General features: G+C 38.2%; 1 protein-coding gene across 8 annotated transcripts in view; it reads right to left on the bottom strand.

The window, feature by feature from the left end:
- The window catches only part of asap1b (ArfGAP with SH3 domain, ankyrin repeat and PH domain 1b), a 69,483-nt gene that overhangs the window by 35,431 nt on the left and 19,199 nt on the right, over positions 1–14,853 (bottom strand). For all 8 annotated transcript variants that reach the window (XM_041968332.1, XM_041968337.1, XM_041968335.1 and 5 more), the window contains one exon: positions 7,114–7,186. In XM_041968332.1, the coding sequence (XP_041824266.1) occupies positions 7,114–7,186 (73 nt within the window). The remainder of the gene's footprint in view (positions 1–7,113; positions 7,187–14,853) is intronic.

The raw sequence follows: 14,853 nt of genomic DNA, 5'->3' as shown, positions 1-14,853 counted from the left end.
CACACATTAGAGGAAGTGAATGCACAGGCTATGGGGGAGGATTTCTGGTGGCATGCTTGAGGGCACTTCAGCAGCGACTGGTGTTAGAGCAGGACTGATCAATCACTACCCCAGGCCAGATTTTGCCACGCCTCTTCTAGCCTAATTCATTTCAAATTTTTGCACGTGCTCATTCTTCTATCTTACTTCCACGCTGATAGGATGCCTTAGAATTGTCACATGCACTGTGAATTTTATATTTTTTTGTTGAAAACAAAATATACTTTATACTATATACATCTACAAGAGAAAATGGGAAAATGGGCTAGGGATAGTAAAGACATTTCTAGTATGTTCCTGTCTGTTTTGAGAATTCAAAAGGGTTTGTTGGAATGAGGTTCACAAAAACAGAGATGTGCCAAAAAAATGCTCAAATGATTCACCTGAGCAGCAATTCAAGGAATTAAGCAACAGCACTGAGTCCTCGGCTTGCGATTTCCCACCCGAGCTTATCTAGACAGGCAATTGTTTTAAGAATTTTGACTATAATGAGTCATCTTTATAACAGTTAATGTCAGATAACAGGATGTCTGGTTCTCCCGGTGAGTTAAACCCTGCAGGAGCTGTAGCCATCTGTACTTGTTGTTAAGTTTCTGATGGCGAGGAGGCGTGGGGGGGAAGGTGTTCAGACTGAACCATTGTAGGAAATTGTAGAAAAGGGACCTTAGAGGGACATCAGGTGAGACAAACACCCTGCAGAGCTTCAAACTACTCTGATATTTCCGCTATATATATATATATATATATATATATATATATATATATATATATATATATATATATATATATATGTTGTGTGTTCAATTTGTTTTGTTTGCATGTATGTAAATTTGATTAGCTTGTTTTCACATTCCCATTAATGTGGCTTTTGTGGCTCTTAGGATGATTATAACTTTACACTCTCAACCTCTATTGGAGAGAGCTTTCCAAAATCTTGATTATAGCCTGTTGGGCATTGAATAAAAGGAGATTAACCACCTGACTTGCCCATCCTGTTTAACAACATTCATCTGCTTTGGTCTGTATAATCAGCTACTTTAAGCACTTTATTTTCAGATAATCTTTTTTCTTATTTAGAAAAGATTAATGAAATAATAAAAACATGTTTTTAGCCTTGCCAACAGCTAAGAAACTTAGGTATTAACATCATGTTACTATTGCAACCGTAAAAATATTCAGTGACCTAGTGCGTCTCTCTCATTAATTAATAAATATTGTAAAATAACATATAGGAAACTTTAATGTAAATAAACATTGTTCTGCCTAATTGTCCTGTACTGATTCTTGATTAGTAGTGCAGTGTCAGTACTGCAGACTGTGCAGAACAGATGCCGAAATCTGATCCTCTTATTCCAGTGAGCTTTAATAATGACTTTACCCACTAGCTAATGCTTGAAGTACAAAGATTCACGTAGGTTTTGCTATATGAATTTGTCTAATACCACAAATGTCTTTCAAATGGCATGAACAACATCTAACACATGGCAGAGCAGGAAAACGGTTTGAGGGGGGACCTTTTTGATTGCTGCACCACTAAACGGGCATGCAGCAGAGCAGCTGTTATAGGAGATGTTCTGAAAATGAAGCTGTAGCAGATGATGCAGTAACATAAGATACCACAGAAAAAAGAACCCATATTGGTTGTCTGGAAATAATTTGGTTTAAAAAGATTGGCTATGCACCAAACAGATATTTACTGCAAGTGCTGTCGAGCAGAAGTTGTTGCCATGGCAACATAGCAACATGAGCTGTACTAGCTTAGCTGCAAACATTCTTTGGAGTACCAAGAATGTATTAAATAATGACTGGCTCCTTCCACGTTATCAGGTAATGCAAAAAGCTGGAGGATGATCAAGTCAGATGTCACATCTAGTATTTGTGAGAGGTACTGTCCATAGCGGTGGATACCACAGATCAACATAAACAACACTATTGCAATCCATATAGCCAGAGACATGGTTCCACTAAGTACAGTAGATACAGATGGATTCAGACCTGTGATCAAGATATTGTGGACATTAAAATGTTATTGGTTTGGTTTTTTGTATAATGTACACATCACATGACAATATGAATCACATGAAAGATATTCCTGGCCAATCTACTGCAGTAATTCTTCACACAATCAGTGGAAAATGCAGTTAACACCAAGTCATGCATGGAAAAAATAAATAAAAATACCATGAAGCTTTTATCATTTTGAAAAGTACCCTAATATGTACTTTTCAAACCACCCAGGACTACAACTAGAATCAACTTAGCATCAATTTAGCCTAAACCATAACGTCAACTTTGCAAACCCTCACGATTTCTTTACTTTTGCAAAAGAAAAAAAAAGTTCAAAGTTTATCCCTCAATTATTTGTAGCGAGGGATTAAATCAAACAAGAGGGTTCCTGTTGAGTGATGAATTTTATATGACGTTACATATTTGTTAAACACCTGTTGTTGAGAATTGTTTTACTTCAGTGGGTGAAGGCAACCGGAACAAATGCTTTGCCACCATCTACTTTCATTTTGCTTTTTGGCAGATTGGACAGTTGTATACGATTATCACCATTTACAATTATAAACAGCTTTTTTTTATTTTAAAATAAAAACAGCACATTTTTATGTTAAAAAAGTAAGTTTAATTACTATAGCTTAAGTGTTGTATGATACAAACCTATGATCTGCTAACATTTCTACAGTCCTGTACCCTGCTGTGGAAAACTACTGGTATCATATGACATGAAATTAGACTGCAGCTTCTCAAGGATGATGATAAAAGTCCAGTCAGTAACCAGTGTTTTCTTTAAAACAATGTGAGTTTGTTTATTTGCACTGGAAAAAGATAATTACTATCTGCCCTTCTGACAGTGTTTATGTCTGGAGGGGTGTATATCTGCATGTTAGAAGGACTCCTGCTTTTCTATTCTACATTCTATTCTATTCTATTCTACAGTCATTTAGCAGACGCTTTTATCCAAAGCGACTTACATTTGAGAGTAAGAACAACACAAGCATGAATTCAAACAAGATGAGACGTCATAATTAAGTGATAGTCAGACTGCTCTGAGTCCAGATGGACCCAGGTGCTGTCACGTAGTTGTAGAGGCAGTGCATATAATATATATATATATATATATATATATATATATATATATATATATGTATATATATATATATATATATACATATATATATATTTTTTTTTTTTTTAAGTCATTTTGTTTGAATACAATTTCATGATTTCATCACACAATATCAACTTGGGCATAAGTGCACGCAGCTGAGTTGAGCCAAAGAGCTGGACAAATCTTTCTAACTCATTCTGTTGAGTAGAAGAGTTAAGCTAAGAGTGGAAATGCTCCTTAAACAACTGAGTCTTTAGCTTGCTCTTAAAAGTGGATAAGGACTCTGCGGATCGGACGGAGTTTGGTAGATCTTTCCACCACCGGGGGACAACAGAGGTTCTGTCTGAAGTTCATCTGTGCATTACTTTAGCTTACACAAAGATCCCACTCTTGTTTCCATCTTGAACTTACATAAATCACTGTATCACTTTAATGAGATGCACCTAAATATACCAACTGCTTAAAACACTTATCCTCAAGATTAATAATACCACATATATTATGAAATCTGTAAAAAGTTAAGTACTGTACATCCCATGATCCAGCAGCACCACAATAGCTTTAAATGATTTTTCTGTATAACGTTATCAGTCTCTCTCATCGTTGAAAAGGAATTTCGGCCCACCCTTCTTTACGACATTGCCTCAGTTTATTGAAGTTTGTGGGAATTCATCAATTCACAGCTCTACTATGGTGCCGCACCAAAGCATTTCATATAAGGTGGAGGTCCAGACTTTGAATCATTGCAATATCTTGATTCGTTTATTTTTTTTAGTTATTCTGTTTATCCTGCTGCATGAACCACTTTCTGCAAAGCTTTAGCTGTCAGACAGATGGCCTCACATTTGGTATGCATGCTCAATCTCATGACTGCAAGGTTTCTGAGTCCTGTTGTGGCAAAACAAGACCATATCATCACCCCTCCACCACTGTGCTTGACAACTGGCATGGGATGTTTATGCTGTTATGCTCTGTTTGGTTTTCTTTTTGATCTCATCTATCCAAAGGACACTGATCCATAAGTCTTAAGTTTTGTTTTAGACTTACCTTAAACAAACTTAAGCTGTACTTAGGCCTGTCGCGATAAGCAATAAGTCAATTAATTGAACGATAAGAAAATAAGAGCACGATAAGTTTGCCGGCCGCGATAATTTTTTTTCGTCCCCCCTTTACCATAGACTGTGTATGACAATAGGTTTCACTATGGAGTATTTCGACTAAACGCTCTGGTTTCTTGCGGAGTGATCTCTCTAGTGTCACACTTGACTGCAGCATGTTGCAGCACGAGCCGGTAAGCCGCATTTGTTTTGCACGGCTGCCAACACGCAATGGCAGTGAGACTTGCATATTTAAGTGGCTTCTCACGCTCTCGCGCTAAACCTCCGATTCTCATGCTGAAATATGTAAATAATAGATGCAAGCATCTCCTCTTTTATTGTTTCGCTGCTTCCCACATGTAAGCAGAACACACACATTCTAGCTTACGACGTCAGTACAAAGCCCCCACTTCCTGGTCTACCGTAATAACCCCTGTAATCAGCAGGCACATTACGCAAATAGAATCAGCCTATATACTACCGTATATGACAAAATACACATTAAGAGCAATGCCGGCTAATCGAGAGGTTTGGGAGGATTCCCAGTGGGCCGCATAACTTTTGGGCCGGTGTCCCGGCGTATGTGAATGTGGTATCCCAGCTAACTGCTGGGTTGTAGTTACTTATAAGGCCAACAGAGGGCAGAATGACTTTGTTTCACAAGCAGTAGATTTTGAAGAGCAGAAGAAGAACACGGGTTTTTGTTCGATGTAAAGTGCTGAAGTTTGGTTCGTCATTAAAACCGGCATGCTTGTCTACTTGTCTGGAGTTTATTTGAAGATGCAACAGTGAAAAAGGCGCTTTTATTTATTTAGTTTATTGACCTTTGAAAATGTGTACTTGCATTATTACGGCATATGTCACTATATTAGTTGAGAATGGTCTCAAAATGACACATTAGCGCTCTGCGCAATATTATCGTTTATCGCGATAATTTCTGAGAAAATTTATCGTACAGCTAAATTTGTTATCGTGACAGGCCTAGCTGTACTGCAATGTTTATTTTAAAAAGAAAAGACTTTTCCAAACAAGACACACTGTTCAGATTTTCTCCTCTGGTTATGCCACACACATGCATTAAGTTTCTCTGATCACTGTAGTCGTGCATTGGGGTGAACAACACTGGTAAATCCACTCCTGGGATCTCCCAGGAGGATTGGCAGCTGTCTGAACCCTTCCCACTTGTGAGTAATTTTTCTCACTGTAGAACTCCACTTGTTTGGAAGTGACCTTTTAACCCTTCCAGATGGAGGTGCAGCCTGTTGCTTCTCTTGATATATTGCTGATGCATTTCCTCCTTGGTGTTGTGTTAACACACACCTGAATGCTTCAAACCAGCAAACTGACAAAATTTCAGATGCTCAGTTAACTAAGTACATTTGATTAGCACTACCTGGCTGCTACTTTCCTACAGAAGCAGTAAGGGTGCACTAATCTTAAGACCTGGCAAAGAGCTGACGACTATTTATTATGTCCTAAAATGCAAACATTATAACTGAAAGAGGAAGTACTTTCTTTATTCTTTACTAGATCTTATTAAACAAGTAATTTCCAGATGCTCCAGCTGTTTTTATGAAGGGTTGTACATTGTTTCATCTTAAAGAGTTAAAGTGAGACAATAGTAAACTATCTCTTTTCTATGGGGAACACACAAACATCTTAAACTGTCAATTTACAGGGAGGAGGCTACCCTCAGAAGTATTCAGTGGAAAATTACTGAGAATCCATGTCTCAGCAACCAGCAAAACAAGCAAGTCAGGTGATGGTTTCTGGGATTGGATACACACATTCACTACACCATCTGTCCCACAAAAAACCGTATTCAAAGAACAAACAAACTGAAAGGAATCCTCATTATTTCACACACTTAAGATATCCTTGGCTTTCCTCTTGAGATGCTTTATTGGAGTTTTTTAAAGGTCCCATATTATGCAAAATTCACTTTTTAATGGTTTTGGAACAGTCATACTGGTCCCCCCGCATGTGTAGGAGACCCGTAAGTGTGAAACTCTTTCAGGCGCTCTCTCTCCCCCCTGCTCCACCTCTAGGGAAGTAAGCGCTGAAATGAGCTTGTTTGAAAGCGTGTACGTTATGACGTCATAAGGGACAATAACCACTCCCCACAGAGCGATGGACCCGCCAACCGGCTCTCAAAGCCCGCCCTCTAAAAATCACCTAGCGCCCAGTGTTTATCCTTTTCGGCAACCCTCGTTAGCGGACATGGCTAAGCGACAGAAGCACTGTTCTGTTTGTGGCTGCATAAATGAACACGAAAACGTTTTTTTACTTCCATCCACTGAACCCACGAGGACTGAGTGGATTCATTTTATTTTTGGAGGAAATGTACCCGGAAAACTTCCAAAGGTTTTGCATGTCTGTGGCCAGCATTTCAAAGAGGACTGTTTCCACAACATGGGGGCATGGAAAGCAGGCTTCGCCAACCGTTTGAAGCTGAAGCCAGGTTCAATACCAACTGTCCGTGACACAGCTGGAGAGGTAAGAGCTGGCAGTTATTTTATCGTTTCGGCCTTATTAGTCTGATAGCTTGAAAATATATTAACCTGTCAATCACCTCATGACGGGCGATGCGATGGGCGGAGCCAACAGCTGAGCTGCTCCACCAGGGTTCCGCCCACCATAAACGGCACATTTCTGAAGCTGCTAAAAAGAGGGAGGTGAAGAGAAGCCGCTGCACTCAAACTGAGGGTCGATTTGTCCATACCATGGCGGAAATATTTCATTTAGATATTAATGAATGGTTTCAGATTGGGAATAAAGTGTATAATATGGGACCTTTAAGTGGACACCAAGACAAGACATAAGACAATCAGATGAGATGAATTTAGAAACATGGCATCTCACCTTGACCTGAACTGTAGATGGCCTTCACTGACTTCTTCACCTTCTGCAGGGAGGTTCGATCCTGGTCCAGCGCCTGGGAAAGGAGGATTTTATTAAAGCATTGATCTGAACATGTTCACGTGTAAGAGCATGATTTACACATTCAAACCAAAAGGATGCAAATCCAAGTTAGGGCACAGAAAACAAACATTTACTCAGTAATTCAAAGCATGCATACTCCTTAAAGCTAAAGAGATCTCAAAGAAGTAATTGACCTGACTAAGCATAAATCATTACTTTAACACTGCTGACTGATAGAACAGAGTCTTTATGTTGCCACATGAGCGAAGTAAATAAGCAATTTTATCAGCATTAAGCTCTTTATTGTTGCAAAGTATTCATGGCTGCTGACCTTGGTTACAGCACCCAACGTGTCTCACTTTTTTTGCAATTGTAGGGACTAATGCACAAAGCTTTGCAATGAGATAAGGAGTACAAAAAAGCAACAATACAAAAAAAATAATAATAAAAGATTGTATAGATCCTTTCAATTTGTTTGCTCGTGTAATTATTAATGCATAGCTAGTGCCCACTTAAAAAAAGAATATATATATCAAATAAACTAATCAAGACAAATCTGAACGTGACCCTTGAACCGAGTTACAGATGAACCCACAAAATGTGGCTTCACACCAGGAAACTTCATCAAAATCAGAATCATCCACATGCAGGAAAAACTCATTGTGTGGCTGAATCACACAGTTCACACCCTGCCAGAGAAAATACCCACTACATCTAAAGTTACATCACATTTTAACACACCTCATAACTCACACGTGTCAGTTAGAAATCATACGACTGACCGAATGCTGAGCACTGATTAAATCTAAACTCAAGTCTAAGCATTGTGGAGTTTTGTTGAAATGTTGGAATAAACCTGAATTTAATCTATTTAAAATATTTAAAAACAAGAGAAAGGAAAAAGAAAGAACATTAAAACAGTTTATTACATGCCAGTAAGGTTTTCTGTTAGTTTTAAGTTCCTTTTAAATATTTGAAAACTGTTGTAGTTTTTCCTGTCGTAGCTTATTTGTGCTGCTCACTTTTTTAGATTTGATCTCATTTTTGGTTCTTCTTTTAATGTTTTAAAAGAAACGCTATGATAAGTGCAACCCTGCACAGATATTCACAGTGATTCTTTTTCAATAATATATGAAAAGAGAATGATTTGCAATGAGCAGACATATCTCTGAAAAAAGGTCCAAGGTCTCGTTGAGACTGCAGTTGTTTACATCAAATTGAGACTAAGAAATCAGTTTTATATCCTTATGCTGGTGATTACTTTTAAAGCATTTAAAGAGAAAATATTCAGCATGAATTGTATTGTTTGTATTAAAATAAAGAGCTATGAGAGAAAACGTATAAACACTCAATTACATGATTTTAACCACCCAGATCTAAACTTAAGGAGGTGTAAACTGTTTACAATATTTGTAATTCTTACTCTTTTTCTTGCTAATAAAACCCTTAAAATGTTATTTCTTTTTGGTGGGTTTGTGGGCATTCTGGTGGTTTTAAATTTTACACTGCCTTTTGTTTGTATTTCAAATAAAAAAACAAAAATTAACCGGTCAAACTTTATAGAAACAACCCTTCAGCGATTTGGAACAGTGTCCTCACACTGAGCAAAACAGTCTTTTTACTTGCATATATACGTATCCCTCTCATATCTATCCAATATTTATGTTTAATCCCGTAAAAAGTCCCTGAGTGTTCTAAAACAGCACTGCATCCGTAATTAATTTCATAGTTTATTATTTATTTATTTACAAGTCCCCAGCTGATCTTTTAAGGCAGTGTTGTAAAATAAAAAGCTGATTTTTATTTGATGAGAGAGCGTGGGAGTTTAGTCCTGCATGCATGGAGAAAACTTGATGCCAACAATGCTGAGGTCATTTATTTATCCCCATTTTTCCCTACAGTTAGCTTAACAACCTGGAGATGCTGAAAAACAGCCAATCACAGCCAATGCCATCAATCTGGTCGGCTTTTATTAATGGTTCGTTTACTGCAGGAAAAGCTGAGGTAATTGAAAGCCTCTTAATGGATAAGCAACACAAGTACACGTCTTTATTACATGTTTCTGCTAAATTATTATAAATGTCCGTGTGTATTGATGGCTTTCAGAATAATTTATTCTGTCAGTGCAAATATCTACTAACTTTAATGACAGTAGATGAAACCATAACTCTGCTACGCTCACATTTAATGATAAACACGTGAAAAAATACAACATTACATCAAGGTCAGCCAGTGAAAAACAGAGGCTCACATACACAACAATGACCTAATTAAATTTCACAACATAATTAAGCTGTCCTTGGCCTCCCTTGGACAGTTTTACATGGCTCTTCCCCAATTATGACAACGTAGTTTGCCGCCGCAGGGCCCTTTCTGCCGAGGCCGAGCCCTTTGATCCCCATGCATATGGGAACAGACTGTCGCAACATACCACCCTACATTGCCTCGTTACTCAGCTCCATGGTCCAAACCTAAGCTTAAACAGGCTTGAGCCAAGATGAATATAAACTTACCTTGCACTATCACCATTACTGATGACATTGTCCTAAAATGACAATGATCATCCAAAAGATATATATATATAACTACTTAAAAGATGAAGGGGCTACATATCCTGTAACCCCTCATTACATACCTTTCACCAGATGCTACCATATGGTGTTTATCAGTGACTTAACCTACTTTACTACAGAGAAAACTTCATGCGTGTGTACAGCTTTGACTGCTTTTAAACGCCACAAAACAAGAGTGTTAAGTATTTGTAATAGTTACCAAACCAGGTAGCCCAAGTAGGAATCTCTGTAAAGCACCACCACGTGCTCAATCTTCACAGAGAAGAAGAAGAAGAAGAAAAGATGTCAGACTTGTTTAAAGCACAGATTTCATATTTTGGGAAACGCCCTTACTTGTTTTATAGATGGCACAATCAAAGCCAGTCTAATGTCCATCTGTTAAATTTACAGCCAGAGGCCAGTTCGCTTGGCACTAAACCTGGAAACAGATGCTTCTAACATGAAGTGGACGCATTAGGCTCATTTTCATCTCCCTCTATATATATTTTTACTTTCCTGTGAGTTCACTAGAAAAACCTAGTATGAGTCACACTTATGGTTTTTTTTTTTTTGTTGTTGTTTTTTTTATACTGGTTCTTCCTTCAGCCCACCTTCTCCCTGAAACAAGTTATTTTAGCCCACTTTGTCTGACTGGCAGCCTTTGCAGAAGCCTTTGCTTGTGAGCAACACCTAAACCTCCTCATAATGCATAGCCGTCATCTGAGCAACAACACTGTGTATGTGCAAACAGTGCATTTGCTGTTGCACTGTTCATGGAATATTCCTGCAGGAATTATTTACTTCTGTCAAGAAGACATAGGTGGCGGTGATTGTCGTGCTGGTGGTTGAGTTTCGGAACCTAATCCCATTAGAGGTTTTAAATCCCTGAAAGTTCTCAAGTCCTCAGCCTGATGGCAAACTGGAAACACTAGCACTGTATACAAGAAGGAACAGGTAAATGATTTTCTATAGAAGCTCAAATCACTGCAAGGGTCACCAGGTGGATCAATATACTTATTTACAAAGCCAGAACCAGAGTTTTATCAAGACGTGGAGATAAAAGTCAGTGAGGAAGGGGAAATTGCTGACCAAACTGCTCTTTGTCAATCCATCCCACCAGCTTCTCAACTCTACACACAGACAGCAGAGCTCATTCTTCAAGAGACTCATTCACATTTGCTGTCAAAAAGAGCTCCTCAGGAAATATTTGTTCCTTTCACCATGAGACTCTATGACAGGGATCACCAGCTCTGGTCCTCGAGGGCTGGTGTCCTGCAGGTGTTCAAATTTTTTCCTGCGGCTACACCTAATTCAAATAAAATGATTATCCTTGTTGTCAAGTTCTGCACAAGTCTGTTAATGACCCAGTCATTTGAATCAGGTGTGTTGCTGCAAGGACACATCCGATACCTGCAAGATACCTGCCCTCGAGAACCATAGTTGAACTTGCCTATGTGTGGAACTACAAGGAGACTCCAATCAATTTTCAATAAAACTCACACTTAATGTTAATTCACTAGGGTTACACAGTATATTGAAAATGTATCATTATTTCAATATACACATGTAAAATGTATTGATAAAGGTTACATTACATTTATTCTGTGTTTGTACGCAGGGCTCCAGACTGCGACCAAAGTGCCGCATTTTGCAACTAAAATGTGAGAAAGTGCGAGTGAATATTTCATCCACTCGCGTAATTCTTGTAGTAGTTATAACTGAATTTATTTTGTCCCTAACTAACTTCTGCTCAGCTCTTCCGCCCAGTAGTTTGCAGCAATGCGCAAATTAGCTGCTGGTTTGTCGACTCAAACTAGCTTAATACGAGAAAAGGAGGCAAACACCAACGAAGAAGACGACAGCCAATGTGTGTATGAGTGGGGACGAACGACCACTGTGATTGGCTTATGTGTGGAAAGAGGCGGGTCTTGGGGGAAACTTCTCTGACCCCTCTAGCTATTGTTTTTAAGCGACTAACGACAAATCTAGCGACTTTTTCTGGTATTATTAGAGACTTTTGGAGACTGACGTGAATGAACATAGTTTGCTCTTCCCAATGAGGAGCGGTGCTGTGCAGACCCTCTCATACGAGGCTTGGTCTTCTTGCAGCAGCAGCTGCTGCATTCAGAGCAAACGACGTTCACCTCTGTTTCATGACCAGTCTGAAAATGAAACGTACAAAGCTGCTGCTGGAGGATCCTGCGCTGACTTACTGTCAGAGTAATGTCTATTAATGAAGAGTGTGGACAAAAATATTTAAAAAGTTAAAAGTGTTGTGACATGCTCCAGACTCCAAATTTAAAAAAAAATACAAAAAAAAAAAAAAAAAAAAACTGAACTGAACTAAAAAAATAAAGAAAATATTGACAGAATTATTATTTTATTTATTATGTATTTTATTTGATTTCATCTATATTTATTTGCTGTTCTAAACCTTTTTAGGTTGTCTTTTTTTCAATTTTTTCCTTTTCTACTACATCCGTCTTTATGGCAACATCCATTACAACTATATGTACTAGGCTAATTATGCTAATTAGCAACATTTAGGACAGCCAATATCTACTGTTCTTACTGAGGAGTCGGGAATAGTGGCTGGAGAGGAGTATCAGTCCCTGAAACTGTTTATTGCCAGGAACTACATGGACCAATCAAACCATGCCCGTTGGGGGATGATGGTGACAAAGTTGCCGTTCTGCTTCGACTACAAAGTGAAAATCAAATCAAATCATCAAATCTGATTTGATTTGACAAGTTCTATGTCTACTTGTTTTGTGTTCATGTGACCAGTAAGATGTGTGTTTTTGTTTTTTGTTTTGTTTTATGTCAACTGCAAAAAAAATATTCAAGTATTTATCACTAATACAGTGAAAATAAGAGGAAATGTGAATATTTTCTATGCAAGGCGATTTTAGTGTGCACCCCTAAATTTTCTGCTTGCGCTCCTAAAAATTTAAGTTAGGGGCTACTGTGCTCCTCATGAAAAAAGTTAGTCTGGAGCCCTGGTACGTGTTTCTACAGCTAACCTGCATGCACATGTGCAGAAGTGGAGTGCAGGTCTCATTAATACATCTGAGATAAGCAACGTACGTTTAAGTATTTCATTTTACGGTGTCACTCGCAATATTTGGCTAATATATATGATATTGCGTATGTTTTCCTAATATCCCGCAGCCTTAAATTAACTGGCATGAGGGGCAGAATCAAAGGAAAAGTTGCTTTTCATTCACTCCAGTGGAATTTGTTATACATTTAGCACATCAGCTACACACAAATTTCTAGAGAAAGGCACAGATTTCCAGGCAGGACAGTCACAAGATCTGATTTGTAGTGTATTGTTATTGTGGCCAAAAGCATTAATTATAACAATATTGTTGCAAAATTATTAAATAATAACAATAATAATCATTATTATTATAATACCCCTCAGATCACATTCATTTTATAGATTAAAGTGGTATTGTGTGTCACAAACCCACTGCAAAATAGTAAATACATACACAACAGTCATTCCAAGTTGACTCCAATAAGGCTCAGCTCCTAGACATGACATGTAATATTGCAACAGATTAGATCCCCATAACAGCTGAGGCATTGAGTAGCAAGCTGCGTTTCCTCTGAAACTGCCCCTACGACAAGCCAAACCCCACCCAGTGCCTCGGTTATGGTCAGAGGATCTGTGATTGTTCAGGGGTTGTGGTGCTGATTAGGATGAAGAGCACAAAACAGAGGCTGAGCAGGCAGATTGACCTTTAGGGTGCTCATGTTGAGAGCAGCTGGCACCGCCTCTCATGGGTTGCTCATAATCCACTCTGTATGTGCTCCTAATTTAATATTCAGCCTTCGTGCACACACACACACACACAAACACACACTTTAACATACTTTATTTAACCCTCTTTTTCTGTATTTTTTTTCCCTACTTGACAGTACTTAAATTAAACAACCAAACTGAACGCATTCATTGAAAATCTTCACACTCTTTCAGAGTTATACAAGTTAAATTAGATAAACAGTTTGTTAAATCGGGTTTCTCTTTAAGTTTTTTTTGGGGGGGGTCACTAGGCGCCTCTTGGCACACACTCTTTGTAAACCCTTGGCAACAGGCAAGAATGAATCTAAACTCCACACTCCAAAAAGCCGACAACTACTGAATACAATCAAAAGATTGTTTTCATCTGCCAGCAACCAGCAACCCCCCCTCCACCCCCACAAAGCTCAGGGAATTGCCAACTGCTACAATGCCAAAACATCTGCGGTAACTTGTCTTTCCACCCCTACAACAAGTGATGCATATACTGAATATATGTTAGGTGAGAAAGCCAGGACATTTCACTCAGCCAGTATGCTATTACACTAAAACATATATCTATCTTGAAGAGCCATCTGTGCAGTGAAAGTCAGCATGTGAATGCTGTTAAAGGGAAGTTTGTCAGAGATGGAGCCAAAGAGGTCAAGGGCAAATTTAAAGGGAATGAAGGATGGTGGTGCCACTGCATGAACAGATTTTATAAGCAGTAGGAGCTCCACGGTCAGAGGGAATGTCCTTTAAAGTTCATAAAATATCAAAGAGATGACAAGAAAACATTTCAGAGAAATATTCTCTTTAAAAAAGAAAAGATATCAATCATCACATTTCCTACAAGTATGTAGCAACATAAAGCTGCTTTCCAACTTGACAAAAAAAACAGAACAAAACAAAAAAACAAAACAAAACAAAAAAAACAAACAGGGACCAGCTTTTCTCCTGTAGCTGTAAAGGTTTCAACCATATTCAGATATGTCACATTACTATTGGCAATCACAAGTATTAATCAGTACAACATCCAGCTGTACACAATTTTCTTTGACAATGCTGCACTCAGGGTTGCAATAGTGGGTACAATTCACTTCTTTTCAGCTGTAACCTCTCACAGACTGAAGCTTTGAAATCAACAATGACTACAAATAAACACATGGTGTGTATGTTGTTCATCTGAGGATTTTTAAGTACCTAATTTTAAGACTTGGTAGAGACTGATGATTCATATTACGTGGAATGTCTTAGTGAATGCAGCTGTCTTTATTATTGTTTAGTTCAAATAAAAAGAACCAACAAAAACAAGAAACTACCCCCATGAAAGTCAAAATG

This window comes from Melanotaenia boesemani, chromosome 18, assembly GCF_017639745.1.
Source record: "Melanotaenia boesemani isolate fMelBoe1 chromosome 18, fMelBoe1.pri, whole genome shotgun sequence".
Lineage (NCBI taxonomy): Eukaryota > Metazoa > Chordata > Actinopteri > Atheriniformes > Melanotaeniidae > Melanotaenia > Melanotaenia boesemani.
This window is presented reverse-complemented; position numbering and strand designations above follow the sequence as displayed.